This window comes from Gobio gobio (assembly GCF_949357685.1).
Source record: "Gobio gobio genome assembly, chromosome: 6".
In the NCBI taxonomy this organism is placed as follows: Eukaryota; Metazoa; Chordata; class Actinopteri; order Cypriniformes; family Gobionidae; genus Gobio; species Gobio gobio.
Genome location: NC_137102.1, coordinates 27584145 through 27609192, shown reverse-complemented (window position 1 = coordinate 27609192; position 25048 = coordinate 27584145). Strand labels below are relative to the sequence as shown.

Sequence of the window (25048 nt, the reverse complement as noted above, 5' to 3'; positions counted from 1 at the left end):
CACTTGACTTGTCCCTCAGCTGGCTCGGGGACTTCCTCTTTTCCCTGGACCCGCTGTAAACATGGTTTGAGGAGGGATGAATGAATCCTTAGTGAGTGTGCTTGGTTTGATACGCCAGAGTCTTGACTGAGCATGGTCAGACGCTGAAAGAAGCTTGCATTGGTGCCGATTATTACTGGAACCTGCTGGGGACCTTGAGGTTCTGGGCAGACCAAAGCGAGAATGGAAACTGACTCTTTCACCCCAGTGAGGGAAACAGGAAGCAGAACATCCACTATGATGTATCCCTTGTATGGATAACTAGAAGAGCTCAATCCCCAAATGGACAATCCAGTGAGCGGATGGATGGGTATCTGGGGTATGTATTTGGAATACCACTGGTCGAATACAATGGTGACCTGGGACCCACTGTCCAGTAAAGCTTGACACGGACATCCATTCAGTTCCACTGAAATGGTGGAGGCCGGTCCCACTAATCCTCTGGGAAGACGACTCCCCTCACTGACCTCAGTTTGACTCTTCTTAGAGAAACAGTTTTGGCTGCTAGAAGGATCACTGTTTCCTGTCACAGGGTTCCGTTCGGTCTTAGCTTTTCGTAGAGCACGTAACAACTTCTGTATTACTTGGGAGGTATTTTCAGGCGATTGACACTTGGTAGCTATGTGTCCATCCTCTCCGCACCGATAACAGAAGAAATCATCTTTGTGCTTTACTGGCCTTTCTCCATATGATACTGGAACAGACCTTGGGTTTGACTGAGCTTGGTGCGATGGAGTAGTGGAGCTAATACTCATAACTGCTAGCTGTTGTTGAAGTTGTTGAACTTGTCTCTTCAACGCTTGTACTTCAGACTCTCCATGGGTATCAGATCTTTTCTTCTCCTGCTTGTCTTTTGGATCAACCCTCATGGAAGAAACAGAAACGGTGTTAGGATCTTCCCCGAATTTAGATCTTAGCTCCTGAATGTCTGCTTGGAGTTGTCTCATCACAGAGGAGTCTAGTTTGTCATCCTGTCTCAGCTGTATGGGCTTCACAGATGCCTTAATTTTATGGCGAGCAGCTTCGTTCTCCTCAGCTTCTTTGATTTCATTTAGCAGTGCTAAGAAAGTGGGTGGCTGTTCTCTTCTCTCCCTCAGTCTTAACTGCAGAAGCATCAGATCCGACTCTACCGCACCTCTAATCAGCTGTTCCACCCTTGTTCTGTCCATCATCTGGGGACTCAATCCTCCTCTTTGCACCACTTTAGTTAAGGATTTCTCCATCCTACGCAGAAATTCAGATAAAGCTTCCCTGGGGAATTGACGTAAGAGACGAAAGGCAAAGTATAGATCCTCCCCTGACTCAAAGGTTCCAAATGTGTTTTCTAATGCTTCAAGGTATTGAGAAGCACTTGCCTTAGGACTTGAAAATCGAACAGCTTTGATAATGTCAAGGGCTGGCCCTTTCACACTTTCCATTATTCTTCGCCGTTTTTCCTTTTCCGAACACTCACATTCCTCTGTCATTAATCGGGCCTGTTCTATCCAGTTTTCTAGACTTTCCTCACCAGTCGGAATTGGAACCGTGCCAGAAAATGTGCGTAGTCGTCGATAAGCATTCGTTTCACCAGACGGTTTTGTTGTCTTCTCCAGAAGTTCGCCCACAGCACGTATAATGGACTCAGGCGAACTGGAACTGTGTGGAGAGAACAAGGCCTGTACGTCAGTACAGGCCTGTACGTTATAGATTTTCCTTCATCCGTTAAAAACTTTGACAGTTTCTTGGAAAACTCAGAGGCTGAAACATCAACAGGTGCCACTACAACCTTCCATGACTCTTCTCCATCAGGCCGCAGCAGTTCAGCTGGAATACGGGCAGGGTCAATGACCTCACTACACTCACATAGCACTAAGAGGGTACCAGGACTTGATCCCAATTTTGAGTCTCTAACCCGCACTCTTCCCACGACTTTAACAGTCTGAACAGTATCTTCAATACATGCCACTTCAGTAGTTGCCGGTACTCCGATCAGCAGTATGGCATGAGTCTCTTCAATCTCTATCTCCTTACACCACTTGGAGAGTTCAGTGAGCAGAAGAGGGCTACTTCCAAAGGCCATGCTGAAACTTCAGGCAGTGAATTCTCAATTAACTTATTTAAGCTTAAAATATAACTCAGCTGTGGTTCTCAGTGCATCTTTTTGTCTTCATCAGGGTAACAGGAAGTAGTATCCCGGACGAGCCCCCAAATTGTGTAGCGCCCCCTACCCTTGACATAAAAAAGGCGGAGCACCGGGTTCTGACAGATGTCTCCCGACTATATATTAATATTCCTCCTATTACCCTATACAACTACTGTAAACCAGATTAAATATATGTATGCTCCTAAAATAATATTCTTAAACAGAGTGGAAATTAAACCAACCCAGAATAACCTCAAGTAAGGCAAAAGGTAAGTTTAAAGAAGTTAACAATGGGGTTTATTTATACAAAAAATGGAAAATATTAAATAAATGAATTAAATGATTCAATAAAGACTTTTCAATCTCAGGGAAATTACATATAACCCAAATGATGGGCTTTCACATCAAATAGTACTTAAATACCAAAATGAAATAACAGCAGACACTGTTTTAAAGAGATGAGGAAAAGAATTCAAAACCCCATAACACACTTAGTACGCTTCAATAACACCAAACAACAGTAAGAAACGCCAAACTTCACTTACTACTGGTAAGTAGAGAGAACCAATAGAGGACAGTCACAAAAGTATACAAAATGTGGGCCCACACACACACACACACCCACCCCGTTGCAGGCCTGTAACGTTGCTGGGGAGCGTTGGGGCCTAGAAAACAACAAATGGCCTCTTCACTCAAATGAGCCAAAATAATACAAAAGATCACCTGAGCCCTGGCCTTTTAGGGCATCCGCAATCCTCGGCGATCGGCAGAATGGCGGCGCTCTCCCCTCGGCGATCGGCAGAATGGCGGCGCTCTCCCCTCGGCGGTCGGCAGAATGGCGGCGCTCTCCCCTCGGCGGTCGGCAGAATGGCGGCGCTCTCCCCTCGGCGGTCGGCAGAATGGCGGCGCTCTCCCCTCGGCGGTCGGCAGAATGGCGGCGCTCTCCCCTCGGCGATCGGCAGAATGGCGGCGCTCTCCCCTCGGCGGTCGGCAGAATCGGATTAAAAGTGCGGCCGGACGCAGAGTTTTCTCAGAAAACAGTCTGAACAACAAAACTAGACTCAACTCACTGTTTGTAATCAATATCCAGTTATCAGTCCGCTTTCTCGCTCTCAGTCACATTAACGAATAAAGCTTCGTGCACGGCTGAGCAGCCGGCTCAGGAGAAGAATCACGTTAACACTCCTGTACAGAGTAATAACCACACAAACAAAAGTGATAGTCTCCACAACCTTCAGACACTGAAAATATATCGTTAACGCACTTATTTAGTGGGTATCTCTACTCTTTTTTCGGCTTAACTACTCCCAAGAAGCTCTAATAACCCTCTCCTTTTCGATCGTCCCTCCTCCCTCTCTCTCCCCCCCATCCAATCAAAATCAAACCTTATATTCACAGAGGCGGGAATAAGTAAAAAATAACCAATATCCAAAGAAGGAACAAACATGCTGGGTAAAAGCACATTTTGAGCAAGTGCATCACAAACAAACTTTATAGGTCACCGTAACTCTTAAAGGGGCAGTACATAAGTGTGTCAACAGAGCGCACAGACACAGTTAGTATACTATCTGGATCATAAAACCTTATCAATACCCCCATACCTAGTAAATAGGTGTTAATGTGCTTAATAACCTGCACTGGGTTACACACGTATTGAGGTGTCGTCAGGCAATTCTGAGATTTACATGAAACTATGTATGATAACCCCAATATACTATCTTGATGATTAGTTAAAGTGCTCCTCTTCTATTGTGAAGCTCGTCAGGCCAATATGAGTAAGAAAAGAAATCGAGAAAAGGCTCAAATGAAAGTAACTGACATGGCGACTGACGAAAGCAAAGATATTTACAAAGTTTTATGGACCCAGAAGTGCTGCTTGCTACACCGTTTCTGTGCACTCAGAAGATAGAATATGCTCTATATAGCATGTATAAGGAGTGTTTAGAAAATAAAAAAATGAGTACAACAATGAAACAAGGTGTTATCAACTTAATTATGAAACTAGATTAAGATCCTTTACTCATCGATAGTTGGAGACCAATAACTTTATTAAATGTTTACTATAAAAAAAAAAATGTTGTGTATGCAACCAGACTAAAAAGTGGTTTAGGTAACATTAGTGAATTTCAAACGGGTTGCATGGCCAAATGTCATATTAGCTACAATATTAGGCTTGTATTGGACCTATTAGATTATAGTCATTTTGATAATCCAGAGGCTCTCATTTTGTTTCTCGACTTCTATAAGGCGTTTGACACTATTGAGCACCAATTTTTGTTACAGGGTTTAAATTCATTTGGATTTGGTAGTAAATTCATCAAACAATTATGAACATGGACATGTCTGTTCTTCCTATGTGGAGTAGTGTATCAAATTAATTAAAGTATAAATACTTTATTTTTAAACATGCTCATGTGAATAGCCTTTATATACAGTAGTTCTCAGGGCCGTGCAGAGAGTTCTTCAGAGGCAGGGGCTCAAATGTAAAAAAGGGGCAATATGTAAATATATTTATTTTAGGGGTGTAACGGTACACAAAACTGACGGTTCGATACGTAGCCTACCTCGGTTTTGAAGTCACGGTTCGGTACGGATTCGGTACAGCAGTTTTACAAAATTGCTTTTTATTCAACAGTGGTTTAATGAAAAAAAAATTGTGTCTGTCCTTAAATGAATTCAATTATAACTAAAAGTTTCTTAAAGATAATGCTGTAAACTATATAGGGAGCCCTTACATATTGCTATTAAAGATTAACAATAGAGCCCACACTATTAGCCTAAATTCATTTGCTATTTATTTTTAGATATAATAATCAACACTCACAAGCTTCACATAAGGCAGTTTTTGCATTAATATTTAAATCTAATTATTATAATTTTTTCTCCAATTCGTTGTTGAAATATAATAATTTAGTGGCTGTAATTTTCATGACAGGTTTATTTAAACATACATTAAATAAACAAGACATCACTACAGGCTAAGTGGTAATGAATATATATATAGGCTAATATAACAAATAGGCTAATATAGTGCATGTATTCAGTAAAAGAGTTAATCTCTCTAGTGAACTCACAGCTGTGGACACTGAATGACTTCTGAGGTAAATGTGATTCTACATGACATTGTTTACAAGCTGTTTTATTGTCTTTTCGCGGTTGAAACACCGATGGAGCGATTACACAACATATGATACGTTTCAGTAAGTTGTAATGTATCCTCAACATACCTTTAGATATTAATTTCTTTAGGAAGAGATGATCGCGTTCACTCGCGCGCTGCCGCTTGAAGTTGAACTGATACGCGTCAATCTGTCACGTTACATAATAGAGCGTTAAAACGGCATTTATCGTTTGAATTTCGTGATAAAATGGACTGAATACTTAATATGTTCGTGTGGGAACTCGGATTGAAGTGTGTTCCGCGCTTTAAACAAGCCGACTGTTAACTGTTATAGATTGCATTCATAACCGTTCGGTGCACGCGCGCACCATACCGAAAGCCCGAAACGTTAGTTCGTCTGTCCATGTAATTTTCAACCGATTTATGAATAAGAACAGAAAATTACCGCTCCACTTCACATGCCCAATGGAATTTGAACTTGCTTTGCCAGATCACGATTGGTTGGTGCCGATGACATGTTGACAAACGGGCATTGGTGAATTGTGTAATACTTTAGAATATATAATATATAGATTTGTAATTCAACACATTAGCTCTGATTATGGATGAAAAAAAATATTGGTTTACTTTTTTTCCCGTAAGGCCACACACTCTCTGAAAGGACCATATTTGGCTCGAGAGCCGCTTCCGAACAGAGGAAAATCAGCAATCAGTCAAAACGCACGCAACCCATAGCAACGCGTTATGGCAACGCCTCAACAGAAATTGTCCGACTTTTGAGCCGTTCGTTACTATTGTATACATTGTCATCAATGTCATGTTATAATAATCACATTTGTTTAGTTTTATTGGCCACGATATTATCATTGATGTGTCTGAGAGGGGCACTTTTGATTCATTTTGAAAAAGGGCAGGGGCTCGAGCACCCAAAGCCCCCCCCTCTGCACGTGCCTGGTAGTTCTGTTGTGTTTGTTTTCTGTTTGTTCTGAGAATAGACATGACTCACTGGAATTCCTACACAACCTGCAATATTCTAAAACATCTGAGGCAATAAATACTACACAGGGCTCGACATTAAGCCTGTGCACGTGCAAATCTGTCATTCACTTGTCCGAGTAAAACATTTGCTTGTCCGGAAATGTTTTTGTTATTTAAAAAAAAAAATATATATATATATTAGGGGTGTAACGATTCATCTACTACATCGATGTATCGATTTATTTTCCTACGATCTAACTACATCGATCTGTGCTCGGCAAGTTGGCCTTCCGGACGACATATATCGATCTAACATCGTTTTAAAAGGTAATCAATCGATTGTATCGATCATAGGAAATAACGCATTGGATTTAAGCACGTCAGACTTTAAATGGATGTTTTTTCTTAGCACTTTTAATGATAAAGGCGTTAAACGTTACTCGATTCAGTCTGCCTATCTGTGACATCATCGCAACGCACGCACCAGCAGCAGCGCTAAGAAAACAAAACATATAGCATGGCGGATGGCAGAGGAGAAGCCAACCAGCGAGAAATTATCAAGTCACCAGGAGAAAGAGCTAAGTTAGTAACGTGTTACCTGTACTTTCAACCCTTGCTAAATGTTACCTGTGCATTCCTGGGACCAGTGTGCCAGCAGAGCGAGTTTTTAGTACTGCTGGCAACATATAGTGAACGCACAGAGAAGTGTTCTGCGGTCAGATCATGGTGATATTTTTGAAAAAGAAATATGTAGAGTCATTGAAGAGTAGTTGGTTACATTTTATCTTTTGTTAAATATTGTTTGTTTATTAAACTGAGAGTAGTAGCAGGTTCAGCCAGTTTATTCAAACTGAAGAAATGTTGGTTGCACTTTATTTTTGATATTAATATTGTATTTGTATTATTTTAATGTTGAAAAACAACAGCAAAAGTAACAGGTACACCTACTATTAATTAAACCTGAAGAGAAGTTAGTTGCACTTTATTTTTGATATTAATATTGTAATATTATTATGTTGGATAACAAAAGCAGAAGTAACAGGTTAACCTACTGTTGAAATGTTGGTTGCACTTACTGTGCTTTTATTGAAAATGTATTGAATATTGAAAATGAGAGCAGAAAAGGTTAACTTCCTGTTAATTCAACCTAAACTGTTGGTTGCACTTTATTCAAATAAAATTTGAATGCATTTGCCATCAATTGTTGTTTACTTGTTTGTTTATATCCATAATTAATTGATACCTGATTCCCTTACAAGAAACAACAGGAATCTAGGAAACTTCACCTGCACTGACCAGTATCCAGATATTTATTTCAGTCACACAATTTTTGGCTAAAAAGTTACTGAATCGATTTCAGGTCACTGAATCGTTTCGGATCGTATCGTTCTAAATGAACCAAAATCGTCCTTGAATCGTATCGACAACCTCAAATCGTGATACGAATCGAATCGTTGTTAAAACGAATCGTTACACCCCTAATATATATATATATATATAATTTATTCTGAAGCAATATTCTGACCAGTGTTCAATCAGCTTTGGCATATTTAAATCTGCATATTTGTGATATTTTTACCTTTTTATAAAGGGCATTTTTTCCATAATCTTATTAAATATAGGCTATGCTTCAGCTTTCATTTTATATTTTTAAATTTGATCTATAAATTAAATTAGAATAAGACACTATAGGTGTAACACACTCCACTGGAGAGGCAAGTTTTAGAACCCATGTGCAGTTTATTCCAAATTCCAAAACATAAAACAAAGACTTGGCAAAACAAACAATAAACAAAAGACTTGGCTTGGCTTAACTAAACTTGGCTTGACAACAGACTTGACTATAACAGAAACTCACTATCAGTGGTTACACGATCAATATCAGCCCAAGACACATGGCAAACATGAGGGCTAAATACACAGAGACTAATGACAAGACAAGAACACATGGCAGGATCACATGAGGGCAAGGGAATCACATGTCAAGACCAGGAAGTGCATGACAGAACATGACAACTCAGAAACATGACAGTGAACATGATAAACTAAGAACATGAAACATGAACCAACACCAAAACACCCTGTGACAGTCCCCCTCCCCCCACTCCGTCTAATGTTAGGTGTGTTCGACATCGGCTGCGGCTGGATGGAGCCGATCGGCTAGAGTAGCCGCGTACAGGCGGGGAGGAGCTGCGAACAGAGACGTGAAGTCGGACACTTTCTACTTCCTGCAGTGACGCTCGCGCTGTGTTTGCATACTTTATCACAGCTGACGTGAAATAAATGCAATATTTGTCAATACACAGATGTCTCAGAGACCTTATTGTCATGTAATACTTTATGTACTGCTTAAAACAGCGTCTGTTTGTACAAGAATAAAGTTCAACATATAAGCTTACTCTATCAATGAAGTGGGGTCTACGTTTTTATCAGTTTTATTTTGATAAATATGACAATATAACATCGCGACTACATGAAAAGAGGTTTTACCGTTATAAAAAACGTATACGTTTTGTGAGCATTCGTGGAACTGAAGGTTTTAGAATAAACATGAAACACACGTGATCACTGTCATGTGGTGAATCCGACCAATCGTGGAACAGCTGTGTCGTCATCCGAGTCCGTGCAGCCTTGTACAGCCACTCTCGAGAAACTGCATCGGCTGTATTAGCCGGCTGCTCTCGAATCGCTCTTGCGGCACTTTGTTGACATACGTCACTGTCACGTGGCGTCGGCGCTGTCTCCAGTCGGACAAAATTTCTAACCGGCATGCACTGCTTCAAGTCAGCCGCCGATCGGTTTGCGCATCGCTGGGTGAAGTCGAACAAGCCTAAAATCAAAGCACCAACAAAACGGTGACCATCTTAATGAGTGAGTCATTGAGTCGATTCAGTGAAACGGCTGATTCGTTCAGGAATCAAGCAGTCGTTTATGAATAGATCATTGAATCTTTGGTTCCACCGATTCATTCAAACGCTTAATCATTCAGTAACTTGCTGTTGCTGTGACATGCTTTATGGTTCTGCTGTGATCTTTGTTTGGAACTATTTTCGCTGCTGAAATTGAACAAAAACAGTCAATATTGCATTTAAAATGTAAGTGAATTGATGTTAAATAATTGTTTATGGACCTGGCGTATTAAATAAGTGTTATGTTCCGTCGTGATGATATTTGGGAAAACAACACTCTTGTTTGTGTGATGTTGCTTAACTGTATCATATGTTATAAATATAAAAACAAAATTTTAAATTTTAACCGTGTATGTTAACTGAGTTTCTCTGTGAGCGGCGCTCATTTGTTTTCGATTTTCTCCTCGAGAGGCTGCGCGAGCCTCAACCTTGTTACCGTCAGAATGTTATACATTATAAATTATATCCACCATCGATCGCCACTATGTGCCACTAAATGAATGCAGAATCATTCTTGCATTCTTACATTTTTTGTTGTTGACGTTTTAATCAGGATACTTGTCCGTCGGGCAAGTAAAATTCTCTTTCACTTGCCCCTTCAAAAAAATCCACTTGTCGTGGACAAGCGTTAATGTCGAGCCCTGCTACATTAAGGCAATTCTAAGATTATATTCTATGCGTTAGTCGTGTATGAAGTCTGTCAATCATCATTAGAGCATGCATGCCTCCCTCAGGCTGAATAACACAATGACATTAGAATTCTGCCCAAAGTGAGTCTATGTTCAGCGATTAGAATATAAAGCTTACAAAATGTTAATCATAAACTAGCTCTGACCCAGAATCTGCCCTACCTAAATTTACGACCAGGAGCCGCTACTGTTTGTAAGACACTACATATTTTAAAGGATGTTTAATGCTGGGTACACACTAAAAGATAATCGGGCGATTTTGGGCCGATTTCTCCCCTTCCTACAATCCTAGGTAAAGTCCTGGTTATCTTAATGGTTCTACAGATTATTTTATCAGATTTTCCTGTGGTGTGAAGTGTGTTAAGTATGACTGAATCTGCTCGAAAGAATGTCGCAGGCGCCCGATCTCGAATCATAAATATTCAACATGTTGAAATCTGAAATCCGGTTGTGTGGGGGGCAGTGTTGGGCACGTTACTTAAAAAAAGTATTTAGTTATAGTTACTAATTACTTCTTACAAATAGTAACTGAGTTAGTAATTGAGTTACATTATTATAAAAGTAATGAATTACCAGGGAAAGTAACTACTGTGTTACTTTTTTTTTCTTCAAATGTTCAAATATGTCAAATAACTTGGATGCCCCCAATATTAAATATGTGAAATGAATTAATTGGACACTAAATAGAATACATTTGTATTATAAAACATTGTACATTAATGTACACTATTGTAATTGTGACGGAGGCTACCGCCGCCAAATATATAATATATGTATTGTAAATGTTCTCAACTACAGATCTTCCAAACAAATGGAAAAGCAAGCAGAGATGTGTACATCAAATCTTTAATCAACCCTTCGTAAAGGTTTAAAGGGATAACCATACAGAAAACAATGTAGCGTATTAGGGTTACATATATATTTAAATTAAAAATTAGCTCAATAGGGAATTGTGGGTATTAATATTTAGGGATTTATGATTAATCATAACGGGTTATAATCTAATCACCAATCTCCAAAATCACCCAAAATGGGAATACCTCACCTCGGTATTTATGCAATATAATATATATATATATATGGTTAACAACAATTTATTGTAATTAACTACAGATATATCTATATTAAATAATCACAGAATAACCTCAAGGGAGTTGATTCAAAATTCCTCTCCATTCCGTTTAAAGGACGAGCGGAGATTCCTTATCCACTCACCAGGTCTATTGTTCCTACCCAATTTTCGGGAAGTTTATCCCTCTGGCCACAAAGGACAAACTTTCCGAGTTATGGTATTAATTAAAGCATTCAACGATGCTTATAAGAGCTCGTAGCTTAGATCTGACATTAAAGGGACTCGTGTTCCGTGAGCAAACAATGACAATCAAAACGTGAATATCATGGTTTTAATAAAGATTAATACTACGATTACATATGACTACATAAAGAATACATGTATTTTCAGAATAGTGGAAAGTAAAGAGGAGGATGAGGGGAAGGGAAAGGAAAGGAAGGAGGGTAAGATCGTGTCCGATCCGACACCTTCCCAGACAAAACCATTGGAGCCAGCAAGAAATATCACCTTAAACAGGGGTACAATCTTTAAAACGCATCTAAATTTCGGTAGAATTGATACTTGCATGGTTTCTTGGTGTTGTGTAAAGCAAGATGCGTGCGTTGGCGTTTCTCAGAGAGTTTGTGCGCTGAAGCGTTCTCTCCGTTTGGTTCTTCCAGAGCTTCGTTGGTCCGCGGGACTTTTAAAGGTGTCGTCTTGGAAGGGAAAGTTCATCTCGTCCAGCTAAGTGCGTCCGCTGACTGCGTCGCGGAGCGCGTCGATCTTCAAAGGAAACATCAGCTTGGCTGGACCGCGCCGGCTCGCAGGTCGAAAACCCGCGAGCCGCGCTGATGAGATGGGAGGAAAAGGGAATTTGTCTCGTCCGGGGTCCTTGCAAGGTGACTGAGCCCGGGTGTGCTCGAGTTACTGTACTTTAAAATCCAGTAACCTCCGCCCACCTTCTCTGAGATGACCAATCGTAGATGTGGATTGGAGGCGGGAAAGTTCCTTTGTTTGGACTTTTATCACTCACTGGAATGTTAATGCTGGCAAACACAACGAGTGAGGTTTTGCTCCAAAAGGGCTAAGCATATTAACGGTACATGTCAATGATGTCATAATCATACTTTTTACATAATTGGCTAAGGCAGAGAAAGAGGAACGGATAGACACCAAACATGCTAGTTTAAATGCATGAAAGACGGTGTATCTCTTTTACAGAGCCATCTTGAGCATTTAAGATTAACATCACACAAATACATAAATATATACTTTGTGGTCAACATACATACAACAAAAGGGGTCATCACATATATTTCTGGGATGGTTTAATTAAAATAGTTCAAGCCACATGGCACAGGCTGTCTGTGTGTGTGGAGGTCAGTTCTCGGCCCCTCTGCAGGTGTGAGCTAGTGGCCCGGGGTGTGTGTGTGTGTGTGTGTGTGTGTGTGTGTGTGTGTGTGTGTGTGTGTGTGTGTGTGTGTGTGTGTGTGTGTGTGTGTGTGTGTGTGTGTGTGTGTGTGATAGGGATCTTTTGAAGTTCCCCCCAGAGCAATTGTCGTAGGCCTGGCCATTCTCTGGTGGGTCGTCAGCCTGGCATTGAGGGCCATTCACCCCAGACTTATGGGTGCCGGGATCTGATTTCCCTGCAGAGCTGGGTAGCGAAAGGCATCCCTGCTGTTTCGCATCACTTTGATCCCATGAGAGAGAAACGGAGAGAGAGAGACAGAGAGACTCCAGACGCTACAACAACTTCAAAAGAAAATATACAAAATTAAATAACATTTACACACAAAAAAGAAAGGAAACAATACCATCCAGTGGCCACCTGTGAATGTATCTCTTGAATATCAAGATCCCGATAAATAATTCAACACTTATGTAGGGAAGGTTAAAAGAAAAAAGAATTAAAGTTTCACACAACCTTAATTGACACCGTACAAATCATTAAACAAACAAAATCAAGCCCACCCAAATAAACAACCAACACCACAATCCACACAAACAAGAAAAATAAATATAAACCTTCCTGTCACAGTAGATAATAGCCCTTGATGGTTAGGGAAATGTATAAACAATCAAAGATGACAATAGTCTATAAGCGCAATTTCTTCTTGCCATCTTTGTTTACTTTAAAGTCACGTTTGAGATGTTTTGATGCAAGAGATTTTGCGAGGTGTACTCAGACAGCAAGCCAACATTGAATAAATATTGATTTTCCATCTGAATCATCATTATGGTTGATATCGAAATTTCAATACAAAATAAATGTTGAATCACCATTGCCATATCGATGAAACCTGACGTTATTAATGTTGATGGCAACAACATTGGAACAACATTGATCTATAGTTATCTTTATGATTGATTAAGCATTGATATTTGGTTTACCGGGCGATTGCCAATGTGTTGAAAAGTCATTGATTTATAGTTGACTGGGCAACGACCTGTTGTTGAAAAATCATCGACATATAGTTGACCGGGAAATATGATTGAAAATGCATCGGTGTTGGGTTGAGAACACGGACGACACCAGTGCGAGATGCCGGCATTTTCTCAGCGTCCTCGGATGGAAACGAGTGAAAGACGGTTAAAGGTAAGAGTAAAGACCAAAAAATTATGTCATTAACTATTGTTTTTGTATAAGAGTATTTTGAGAATAATTTGAAGTCGGAAAAAGTCAGAAAAGAGCTTTAAATGGATTGGCAGTTTTCGCCTCAAGTCCGGCCTCTTTTATTTAACTGAAGAGACACTTTTAATATAGGCCTAGTGGGTTTTTATGTCTTATTTATACGTTTTTTGAAGTCTGTTAACAGAGGGCTATCAACAGATTCACATTTTAATTAATTATTTCCCTGCTGAAAAAAACAATAGAAACCATTACAGAAATCCTAATGGTTTCCACTACAAAACCATTACAAACCATCAGCCGTTAACCATTACAAATTGTTTCCATTACGTAGTGTGTTTTGGGCATATTCCATTAGGATTTAATGGTTTGTATAGGTTTCCATTACAAATTTGTATTGGTCTTTATGGTTTCCATTGCAGTTTGTATTGGTTCTGATGGTTCCATTACAAATTTGTATTGGTCTTTATTCGCACATATTTAATGGTTTCCATTGCAGTTTGTATTGGTTCTGATGCTTCCATTACAAATTTGTATTGGTCTTTATTTGCACATATTTAATGGTTCTGATTTGTATGTTTAACTGGTAGCTGTTGATTAATAATTTAAATTATTACTACAATTATACACCGGTTTTGTCCTCGTTGCTTAAAAAAAACGAAAATATAAAATTTTTATTGATATAAGCTAACAGCTAAGGTTGTGTTTTGCAAAGAATGAAGAACATGCACCTGAAATCAAATTATACATAGGATTGAGACCCGCTTTTTTACTCAACCCAGCTGTAAATAAACATCTGACACAAAAAATGAGCATGACATTTTTATTAATTAATGTATATGAAATGCAAGTTTGTGGCTTTACTGTGTCCACTGTGGCTGGCTTAGACCTGCAAAAAAAAAAGGAGAATACATTAGGACAATGGACTTCTTAAACCACATTATCAGTACATGAGATTACCCATACATTATAAAGAAGTTACAAGAACTTATTTGTTGACAAAACATAAAGACATTAAGACGTTATTTAACTCATTTAAGACCCCTAATATGAGAATACTCAAAATTCTCTGTTGTTATTGTTTGTTCAAGAGCAAAAGAGAGATGTGTGTGTGTGTGTGTGTGTGTGTGTGTGTGTGTGTGTGTCTGTCAGTGTCCTGTCTGTGTGTGTGTGTGTCCCCTGTCTGTGTGTGTGTGTCAGTGTCCTGTCTGTGTGGGTGTGTGTGTGTGTGTGTCAGTGTCCTGTCTGTGTGTGTGTGTGTGTGTGTGTGTCAGTGTCCTGTCTGTGTGTGTGTGTGTGTGTGTGTGTGTGTGTGTGTCAGTGTCCTGTGTGTGTGTGTGTGTGTGTGTGTCAGTGTCCTGTGTGTGTGTGTGTGTGTGTGTGTGTGTGTGTGTGTGTCAGTGTGTGTGTGTGTGTGTGTGTCAGTGTCCTGTCTGTGTGTGTGTGTGTGTGTGTGTGTGTGTGTGTGTGTCAGTGTCCTGTCTGTGTGAGTGTGTGTGTGTGTGTGTGTCAGTGTCCTGTCTGTGTGTGTGTGTGTGTCAGTGTCCTGTGTGTGTGTGTGTGTGTGTGTCAGTGTCCTGTCTGTGTGTGTGTGTGTGTGTGTGTGTGTGTGTGTGTGTGTGTGTGTGTGTGTGTGTGTGTGTGTGTGTGTCAGTGTCCTGTCTGTGTGTGTGTGTGTGTGTGTGTGTGTGTGTGTGTGTGTGTGTGTGTGTGTGTGTGTGTGTGTGTGTGTCAGTGTCCTGTCTGTGTGTGTGTGTGTGTGTGTGTGTGTGTGTGTGTGTGTGTGTGTGTGTGTGTGTGTGTGTGTGTGTGTGTGTGTGTCAGTGTCCTGTCTGTGTGTCAGTGTGTGTGTCAGTGTGTGTGTGTCAGTGTCCTGTCTGTGTGTGTGTGTGTGTGTGTGTGTGTGTGTGTGTGTGTCAGTGTCCTGTCTGTGTGGGTGTGTGTGTGTGTGTGTCAGTGTCCTGTCTGTGTGAGTGTGTGTGTGTGTGTGTCAGTGTCCTGTCTGTGTGTGTGTGTGTGTGTGTGTGTGTGTGTCAGTGTCCTGTCTGTGTGTGTGTGTGTGTGTGTGTGTCAGTGTCCTGTGTGTCAGTGTCCTGTCTGTGTGTGTGTGTGTGTGTGTGTGTGTCAGTGTCCTGTCTGTGTGTGTGTGTGTGTGTGTGTGTGTGTGTGTGTGTGTGTGTGTGTGTGTGTGTGTGTGTGTGTCAGTGTCCTGTCTGTGTGAGTGTGTGTGTGTCAGTGTCCTGTCTGTGTGTGTGTGTGTGTGTGTGTGTGTGTCAGTGTCCTGTCTGTGTGAGTGTGTGTGTGTGTGTCAGTGTCGTGTGTGTGTGTGTGTGTGTGTGTGTGTGTGTGTGTGTGTGTGTCAGTGTCCTGTCTGTGTGTGTGTGTGTGTGTGTACTTGTCTACCTATCTAACAGGGGACCTTGGTGTCGTAACACACTCACTAACAGGGGACCTCTGAGCCAAGAGGGGACATTTTTCAGGTCCCATGTTGGTCATGCTTTAAATCATGTTAAAATCAAGTAAAAACACTAAAAAAACGCTCTGGTGATTTTTTTTTACTTTTGACCAAGTGGGGACCTACAAGTGTGTGTGTTTAAATAATGTGAAAATTAAGTAAAAACACTCTAGTAATTTTTTTAAAACTTATGACCAAGTGGGGACCTAAGTGTGTGTGTGTGTTTAAGGTCATACTCAGCAGCTCCCCTGTAGGCTGGAGCAGGAACTGTAAGGGCTCTTAAACACACGTCGTTCACACACACTCCTCTATTGTTTGAATGGCCTGCTGTCCCAGAGAGACTCTGCTGTTTAACAGGCTGCTTACTAAAGGAACAAGCATTACATCTCTTTACTAGATACCCTGACTAGTTTCAAACTTTGCATTACATTACAATTAAATTCTACACAGAATCCAAGAAAAAAGGATTTAAAAATCTAAACAACCAGAATGTAATTAGAAGTTTTGTGTTTGTATTTTTTATTTTAACATTTTAATGACAGTAGCCTATATTCATTGAACATTATTTCATTTATCAAAATAAACAGAAAATAGTACAAACTTTACTATTCTTTTAAACAAGTGTTAAGACATTATTAAAAAAAATTTTTTTAGCTCAAGTATTTGTATAAATAATGTGTGACTTTTGCCCCATGTAAAATGGGGTGTAAAAGGCCCAACTTACCACCTTATACATTTATGAGTTTTTTAAACAAACCACTTTTGATTTATTTATGATTTACACAATGACTCGGTCCCCAGTTAGAGTAAATCACGACACCAGTGTGTTTGCGTTGTCATTTCTTGCCATCATAAACACACTGTAGAGATTTAGAGTTTTTATAGCAATAACTGAGTTTTAAGAGTTAAATCAAGCAGAAATATTTCTATAATGTATTAATTGCAGATCATCTTTGAATAATGATTATGTTAAACACAATGACTCGGTCCCCTGTTAGATAGTAAATCACGACACCAGTGTGTTAGCGTTGTCATTTCTTGCCATCTCAAACACACTGTAGATATTCCCTGTATATATTGAGATAACTCAATTATATGGTGACTTGCATTAAAATGTTTATCCGTCTCAATTAAATTATGTGAACTGAATGACTTTTAACATTGACACTTTAGTTGTTTAACCAACTGATGATTTTCAACTCAGCAATCAACACACAACTGAGTTTTGACCTCCAAAATCTTATTATAGTGTATTTTTATGGTAAGTATTGGTGTTTTATGTTTTAAATCAAGCAGAAATCACTCTTTAAGGAAACAATTGCAGGTCACACTTTATACAGTGAACATTGGATGGTAAAACACAACGCCTGTTTGATTGCTTTGCCATTTCTTGCCATCACAAACACACTGTAGAGATTTTGAAGGTCAGAACTAAATTTTATGGTGACTTGCATGAAAATGTTCATCCGTCTCAATTAAATTATGCAAACTAAATGACTTTTAACATTGACACTTTAGTTGAAGATTTTCAACTCAACAATCAACACACAACTGAGTTTTGACCTCCAAAATCATTATACAGTGTATATTAAATTTAAATAAAAAATATACAATTTCTGATTGGGACAATTACCAATTAACGTCATGCATTGAAATAATATGGCACAGTGACTTTACTTGTTACTGTGCGTTCACACCGCCGCCGGCGAGAACGTCAAAGTGGCCGGAAGTCATTCATTCTCAATGGGAGCCCGGCGGCGAGCTCCGGCGCGGTGCGTCTTGGACAATTTGGGCGTCAAGGAGAGTTGAAATCAGGTCAACTTTATGGTAATGAGCTATGACGCGGTTCGGCGGCAACCAATGGGAATGTAGAAGTGCTCCGCTTGAGAGGATTCTAGAGAACGCAGTGCTGTAAACTTTGGTTCCGACCACATTAGTTCCCAAGCAAAATAGAGGAGGTTGATCACTGCTGGTGCGACGGGTTTGATAAGAAGATGCGCAACATTATTTACACACCACACAAATGGCTTTTAATTGGTTTATTTCGTTAGCAAACATGTTACTATAATTGTTAAGTTCTTTCCATCGATCTGCTTTTTTTAAACTTTCACATTTAAATGATTTCATGAGGTTATATTATACGGTTATACCCTGCCTGCGGTCAGTCTGCACAAACGCCGATCAACATGAGTATTTGCTTTGCAGCCCCTTTAAATGTCGTTTTAAAAAAGACCAAGCATTCGATCTACGTCAGAGCGGCAGCGCGTCCACAAATCTCTCTACAGCGTCGATGGCAGGGCGGCCAGAGCGAAGTTTGACGCTCTCGCCGGCGGCGGTGTGAACGCACAGATATGATGTCATGAGCAATCCAGTTCTTTATCATTTGTAAATGTAAAGTTGGCATGAAACGGAAATTTCTTTCCTTCTTATGAATAAGAAATTATTACAAGATTAGATTGTTATAGTCAAGAGTTACAACATAAATTAGCTACATTCCAGTGGAGCCTTGGTTGTGCTGTACCACAGATGACAAAACCTTCTGAAGGCACTCAATGTATCTGTTGAAAGCAGATTTTTCAGCTGATTGGACCAGGAAAGTCATGAAAAAAGGGCCTGGTATCACAGACAGGGCTTAGACTAAGCCAGGATTAGGCCTTAGTTCAATTAGGATATTTAAGTAACTTTTATAAACGTGCCCAAGAAAAAAACATTACTGGTGTGCATCTTGAGACAAAAAAATGCAACTGACATATTTTAAGATTTGTCAGTGCAAGATTCTTTCAGTTAAAATAGCTCAAACATGCATTTTAGTCTAGGATTAGCTTAAGCATTGTCTGTGAAACCGGGGGAAGATGTTTCAGGGAAGAAACACTTCATATTATATAACATAAGTATATAACAGGGATGTTCAATCCTGCTCCTGGAGGACCCAAATTAAACACACCTGAACCAGCTACTCAAACAGCTCATTTTAGGCACAGAAACTTCAAGGAAGGTGTGTTGGGACAAGTTGGAGCTAAATTCTGCAGGGCAGAGGCCCTCTAGGATGGAGTTTGGACACCCCTGGTACATAATAATACTGCATATGCTGCTGTGTCATCCACACCAATTACAAAAACCAAATGTAATAAATAATTTTAGCCTTTAAAGGGACTGAATGCCTTGTACAATAAAAAATATTGTTGCTAGCTTTGACAGTTTTACCTTTGATAGCGGACACCTTTTCTGGAGTCAGAGGTGGTTTTGCCTCAGCAGCTTTTTTAGCGTTGCATTTCATGCCGGTCACGCTCCTCTGTTTGAGGACCGTGGTACCCCAAATAATGACAGCCAGGCTCTTACAGAATATTGAGTCACCCTCAACTCTCCTCACAATGTCCCATTTTTCTGTGGGTATCATGACTCCATGTCCTAGATCCTGAAAACAAAAACACATTACTATGCAGAATAAGACAATTCGGTAACACTTTATAGTAACTCACGCTATGAATCATTAGTTAAGCATTAGAAAAATAGTCAATTCATCATTTATAAAGCATTAACAGACATTAAAACAAGAAATGCAAAAAAGTGCTGCGCGGGGTTCAAGTTCTTATCTAGGTGCTCTTTGGATGTAAGGGATGATTCAGCTCATAATCATTAATAAGGCACACGAATATTATTGAAGAAATATAAAAAGCCTTTATTTCATCATGGCTTTAGTATTTTAAAAACAGGTGACAAGTACTGGACAGAACAGAAGGTAAGAGATGCGCGGATCAGCTCCAACGTCAACTGAATCCACGGCCAAAAACAAATCATCCACCTGTCGCCCAACCGCACAAATCATTTTCTCTGATTTAGATTTCCATACCCACCCACAACCAATCATCAAATTACAATTATTCTTATGTGTTAAGCATGATGATATGGTAAATGGATCATCACCTTCAGCAGACACGGCAAAGCCAGAGCTGGATCGCGCATCTCTAATGGTAACATAATACACTGACATAATACATAATACGCTCCTTTTAAATTTATTTAAAACAAAAGTTATTTGACAAAATGTAACTTTCTTAATGGCATGAACGCAGGCTTTACTTCCTTGAAACTTAAACTGGAATGTCACTGTTTCTGTCACTTAATATTTACGTCATTAATGATTTATCATATCCACCCGTGACCCACCCGCAATATATCAGAATGTTAAGCTTGCTACATCCTCCACAAGAACAAAGAAATGTGTTCATTTTCTCACTTTCTGGTTCAAAGCAGGTGCCGAACAGGTGTTGTTTCTCCGCATTAACCCCACCCACTTTAAATTCTGACCAATCACACAATAGTTCTCGGACACCCACAAGAAAAAAGTTCTGCTCAGATGTTGTGTTGAGAACGAGCTGCGAGAACTCCCAAATCAGGGTTCCGAGAACAAAATTATGTAATTTTGTTCTCGCAGCCCTGGGAGTGAGAATTTTTTTCTCTGTTCTTGCGGAGTAGGTAATGGCCTTTATTTTTTATTACTGACCCGCCCACTCCGAAGATTAGCCGCAGATGGCTCCTCTGCTGGTTCTTCTGGACCATGAACTTGATGCTGTGGGTGTGGAGTGTGGTCTGCAGAAGAGGTCTGTGGTTCCTTTTGTGTTACTGTAATATCAGATAAAGTAATACTTTTATTTTTGTTGCCAACAAAGGGGACAAAAAATCATTTAAAAAAAAAGAATTAGTCATGCATTTAAAATTAATAGCCAAACAGTTTGGAAATGCTCACTTTTGGGTATTATGGCTGTTTGCTCATCTGCTGGTTTTTCTGGACCATGAAATGGCTGCTGTGAGAGTGGAGTGTGGACTGCAGAAGAGGTCTCGTTTTGCGTTACTGTAATAGGATATTAAGCATCACTTTTATTAGTTTTGTTGCCAAAAAAAATAAAAAATTGCACGCTATAAGTTGCAATTAAAAGTGTCCAATTGTTTCTAAGAACCATCTATGCAAAATTAATGGCTAAACAGTCAGAAAATGCTCACTTTTTTTGTTTAGGAAGAGCTCCTCTTGGAGATGCAGGTTTAACCTCCTTAGTTGCTGCAGTTCAGTCTTCATGTCCCTTTTCTCTTCTTTTAAACATTTTATATTTTTCTCGTTTTCTTCATTTGCTATCTCCTCCTCTCGCATCCTTTTTTTGACGTTGAAGTATTTTTCTTGTAGTTCCTTGTGAACAGCCATAGGGACATGTTCCACGTGTGCTTCAAAGCTGCTCTGGACAACCTTTTTCTTTTCTTTTAGGATTTCCATTAAAGTCTTCTTTTTTTGTGTGTTTTGGACTGCTGCCTTTTTTTTGGTTCTGTCATTTGTCTTGTCACACTTTAAAAAACAGAAAATAATAACTCAATGTCCAATTCTCACAAAAAGTCAAATACTCATATTATATACAGATTGTGACATTTGAAACAAATTGACACTATCTTTATCCAATCTTACTGTAATAATGCTGTATATAATTCTATATTTTGTTATTGCATTTTCGTTTTTTTTTGTCATTGTGTCCCAATAGAGTGCAACAGTCGGGGTTTGAAAATTAAAACCCATAGGGAAATCGATTTTTAATTATAACTTATAAACCATTAAAAACAGCCCTACTGTGAGTTGAGGTTGTTTATAATTGTATATGCTTCTGTTGAAGTTGGTAGCCTGCATTATTTCAACTTAGTTTTAAGTTCTTGTTTCCATTTGTTTAATTTCAAGATCTGAGGTGAATTATCCATTGTTGCTTTTAGTAAGACATAGCTGGGAGCACTAAATGATATTCAAAGTCACATTACACGCTTTTAACATTAAATAAAGCACATAAACATTACCTGAGATTATGTTTTATGTTGTTGTTGTTCAGCCGCGACGTCGCAGAAATAGAAACCGTTTCTAAAATAGATTCATCGCATGTCGTCGTCGCGGCTGGTTAGGACACGGTGCTCATGAAAAATGGAAAATATACCTTTTATCACGTATCGCGGTGCGTGTAGTTAGGACACGGTGTTATTAGTGATTACGTAATGTGTGGCGCATCGCAGAGCAGTACAAGACAAGCATTTGAGGTTAAAAAGTTTTTTTTAGAAAATGGATGCTAGATAAGACTCTTATTCCTTGTCTGGGAAAAAAATTGGAAATGTTCGCTTTTGATTTTGAGAATGTTTTAAAATTCCCTATGGGAAAAACTAATGGAAAACTATGTTCAGAATAGGGCTGTCACTAACAATTATTTTGTTAATAGAGAAATCAGTGAATTATTTTTACAATTACTCGCGTGATTGGATAATTTATGTGGTAATAAAAAAAGACCTAAGCAAAGAGCTAAACTAGTAGAACCAACACTGCTGAATAACTGGGCAGCACTATCAATAAAGATATGCATCAAATAACTTACAGATGGATTCATGGAGCTTTTAGAGGATGAACAGTCTTCCTCATCACTGTCGAGTGGGGGTATCGAGATTCTCTCACGCGTCAATTCCTCTTCAGATTCTGATGAATAGAAGAAACTAAATACAAGTAACAACAAACCAACAATAAAATCTAAAAAATACACAAAATAACTACAGTTCTTTGTCAGACAGTTACCAAGTTAGATGCTAGTGGTTGTTATCATAATCTTTTGTAGCAGGGACTGTAATGTCACATATGTTTCTAGCAGTACAACAGATTTTGTACAAGAATATACTTAAAATACATTTAGGAGGTAGAGTGTAGCTTTAAAAGCCTACCAGCCAATTTTAATATTTGTGCTCTGAAGTATCGTCCCTGGTCCTCTGGGGATTTTTTCCATAAAATATAATATGTTTTTTTCTTTTCAAAATCATTTGTAGTCTTTGGACAGAAGCCTTGTATGTAGTCCAAGGGCACTATCTGCCGGATGTTGTCATCCAGAAAACGGACATAGGCAAACATTCTAACAAACAAAACAAATAACAATTAATAAAAACATTTAACATAGATTAATTTGCATTAACAACACAGAAAATCTTTGTAAATAATTACCTTAACAGCCAAGCTTGCTCTCTTGTTTCACTAGAATGCAAATTACAAGCAAAATGTAAAAAAAGTAAAATAAAACAAAGATACAAAAAATTGAATAAATAGACATTTCATTATGTTTATCTAACAGTACTATTCAAGTAATATATAAACTGAAATTGAATAATAAAACGCACATTGGCCTAAATCAAGTCATGCATTAACTATAGTTTAAGTTATCCAGTCAAAAACTGTGATTGTATGTCTTTTGTTGTTCAACTAACATTATTTGATAGAGAGCAGCAGGTTTACTTTAAGTCACTTTAAGACCTGATGCACAGATAATGACACAGATTTTTCCAATTAACGTTACGTTATATAAGTTTACTTTTGACATATTCCCAACAAATTGTATTCACGTCAATACTTAAGTAACTTGCTGTCTTTTGTCTTCGTCAGACTTTCAGTGCGCGAGCTTCACGGAGCCTTCCGTTGTACGTTACATTTACATTCCGAGACAGAAACGATTTAACGTTAAATGATTAAATGTCAAACCATAAAACTTTTACAGCAGTTCCATCTCTTTGGAATGACTTTGAGTCCACTTTGACTCGTTTTAGATCGCTAGATTATGTATTTTTTTACTTCGAGAACATAACCTCTGGCACTGAGGTAAAACACCCGGCTGTCTAACTTAACGTTACCTCAAACTTACACAAAGTAGTAAAGACTGAGAAAAGTTATTAAAATATAAACAGAAAATTAAATGTTGCATCGAAAATAACAGCAAAGACAATGATTAATGACACTAACTTACCTGACTGAAAAGTTGGGTGGTTACGCAAGTGAACGAGAGCAGATCAGTTTAAAAAATCTACCGTTATTTACAGTTGACGCTGTAGTCACGCACGCACGCACGCACGCACGCACGCGCAAGCTAAGCTCCGCCTCCTTGTACTTGATAAGCGCTCCGTCAAAACTTTTCTCGAGTACTTTGCATCTTTATTAAGTTTTTTTTTTTTTAAATAAAGATGCGTAGAAATAGACAGAAATATAAGATGTACCTGGAACCTCACAGTGAGGCAAAGATACCTAGACAGACTCTGTGTCGACATGACAGCCAAACAGCCAATGATACAGGTAGGCTCTCGAGCTCACATCCAGTAGGATTGTCCTGATTACTTGAATGAATTTGATTATTAAAAAAGAAAGAAAACTTTAGTACATATGACAGAGGTCATTGATAATTGTCTGATTTGCTTACTAAAGATTAACTTTTGTGTAATTGATTAAATAAAACCCAGAGAAAAGGAGAAGAATTCTCTTCGGATATCAAAATAAAAGTCCCCACACAGGTCTACTTGTACAACAAAAGTATTGGGGGGAAAAACTTTAGTTGAGTAGTTTGAATGCAGTGCTATATCGTGAGCTGTTGTTAAACAGTCGCCTAGTGTTCAAAGAAACATTTTGGCTATTGCAACACAGTTTAAGTCCATTGTAATGATTATTTTCCAATAAAGTCCATTAATTATCTGAAATGTTAAGCTTGCACTATTTTGTATACATTAATTTAATAATAATACATAATAGTATATGTCTATTTGTAAATGTATTAATTGTTAAATTTATCTGATTGCTTGATTACCAGCATAATCAGTGATATTTTTTTCAGCTAAATGTTTCTTGCTTTTTATGGTGCTTTTAATGTTCTCAGAGGTAGAGAGTGAGACAAACAGCACAGAGAACAATGAGAGAGACAGCACAGAAAACAGTGAGAGAGACAACACAGAAAACAGTGAGAGAGCACACAGAACATTATTTGTGATACTACAGATGTTTGAAATTATACAAATGTATATATAACACTTTGCAATGCATGTTAAAAAACATACATTGTTGTTTGGATTAGGCTATGGCAACGCAGTTTAAGTCCATTCATTGTAATGATGATTATTTTCCAATAAAGTCCGTTAATTCATTGAAATGTTAAAGGGATAGTTCACCCAAAAATGATTTTTTTTTTATCATTTAATAATATTAAGTAATAATGTTTACTGGTGTTTTTAATAGATATGT

The 25048-nt window shown here is 38.7% G+C and overlaps 1 protein-coding gene across 2 annotated transcripts; it reads right to left on the bottom strand.

The window, feature by feature from the left end:
* Window positions 1-14348: 14348 nt before the first annotated feature.
* On the bottom strand, window positions 14349-24290 carry LOC307127780 (BEN domain-containing protein 5-like). 2 transcript variants are annotated; one of them, XM_079819210.1, is made up of 9 exons: window positions 24037-24290; window positions 22997-23026; window positions 22723-22907; window positions 22386-22483; window positions 20995-21328; window positions 20741-20845; window positions 20498-20616; window positions 19198-19408; window positions 14349-14427 (listed from the first exon to the last, which is right to left on the bottom strand). In XM_079819210.1, the coding sequence occupies exons 3-9, from the start codon at window positions 22904-22906 to the stop codon at window positions 14399-14401; spliced, it is 1080 nt and encodes a 359-aa protein (XP_079675336.1). In that variant the 5' UTR covers window position 22907; window positions 22997-23026; window positions 24037-24290; the 3' UTR covers window positions 14349-14398. The 2 variants fall into 2 exon arrangements, with proteins under 2 accessions (XP_079675336.1, XP_079675335.1); XM_079819209.1 differs by lacking the exon at window positions 24037-24290 and adding an exon at window positions 23790-23876.
* Between the last annotated feature and the right edge of the window lie 758 nt (window positions 24291-25048).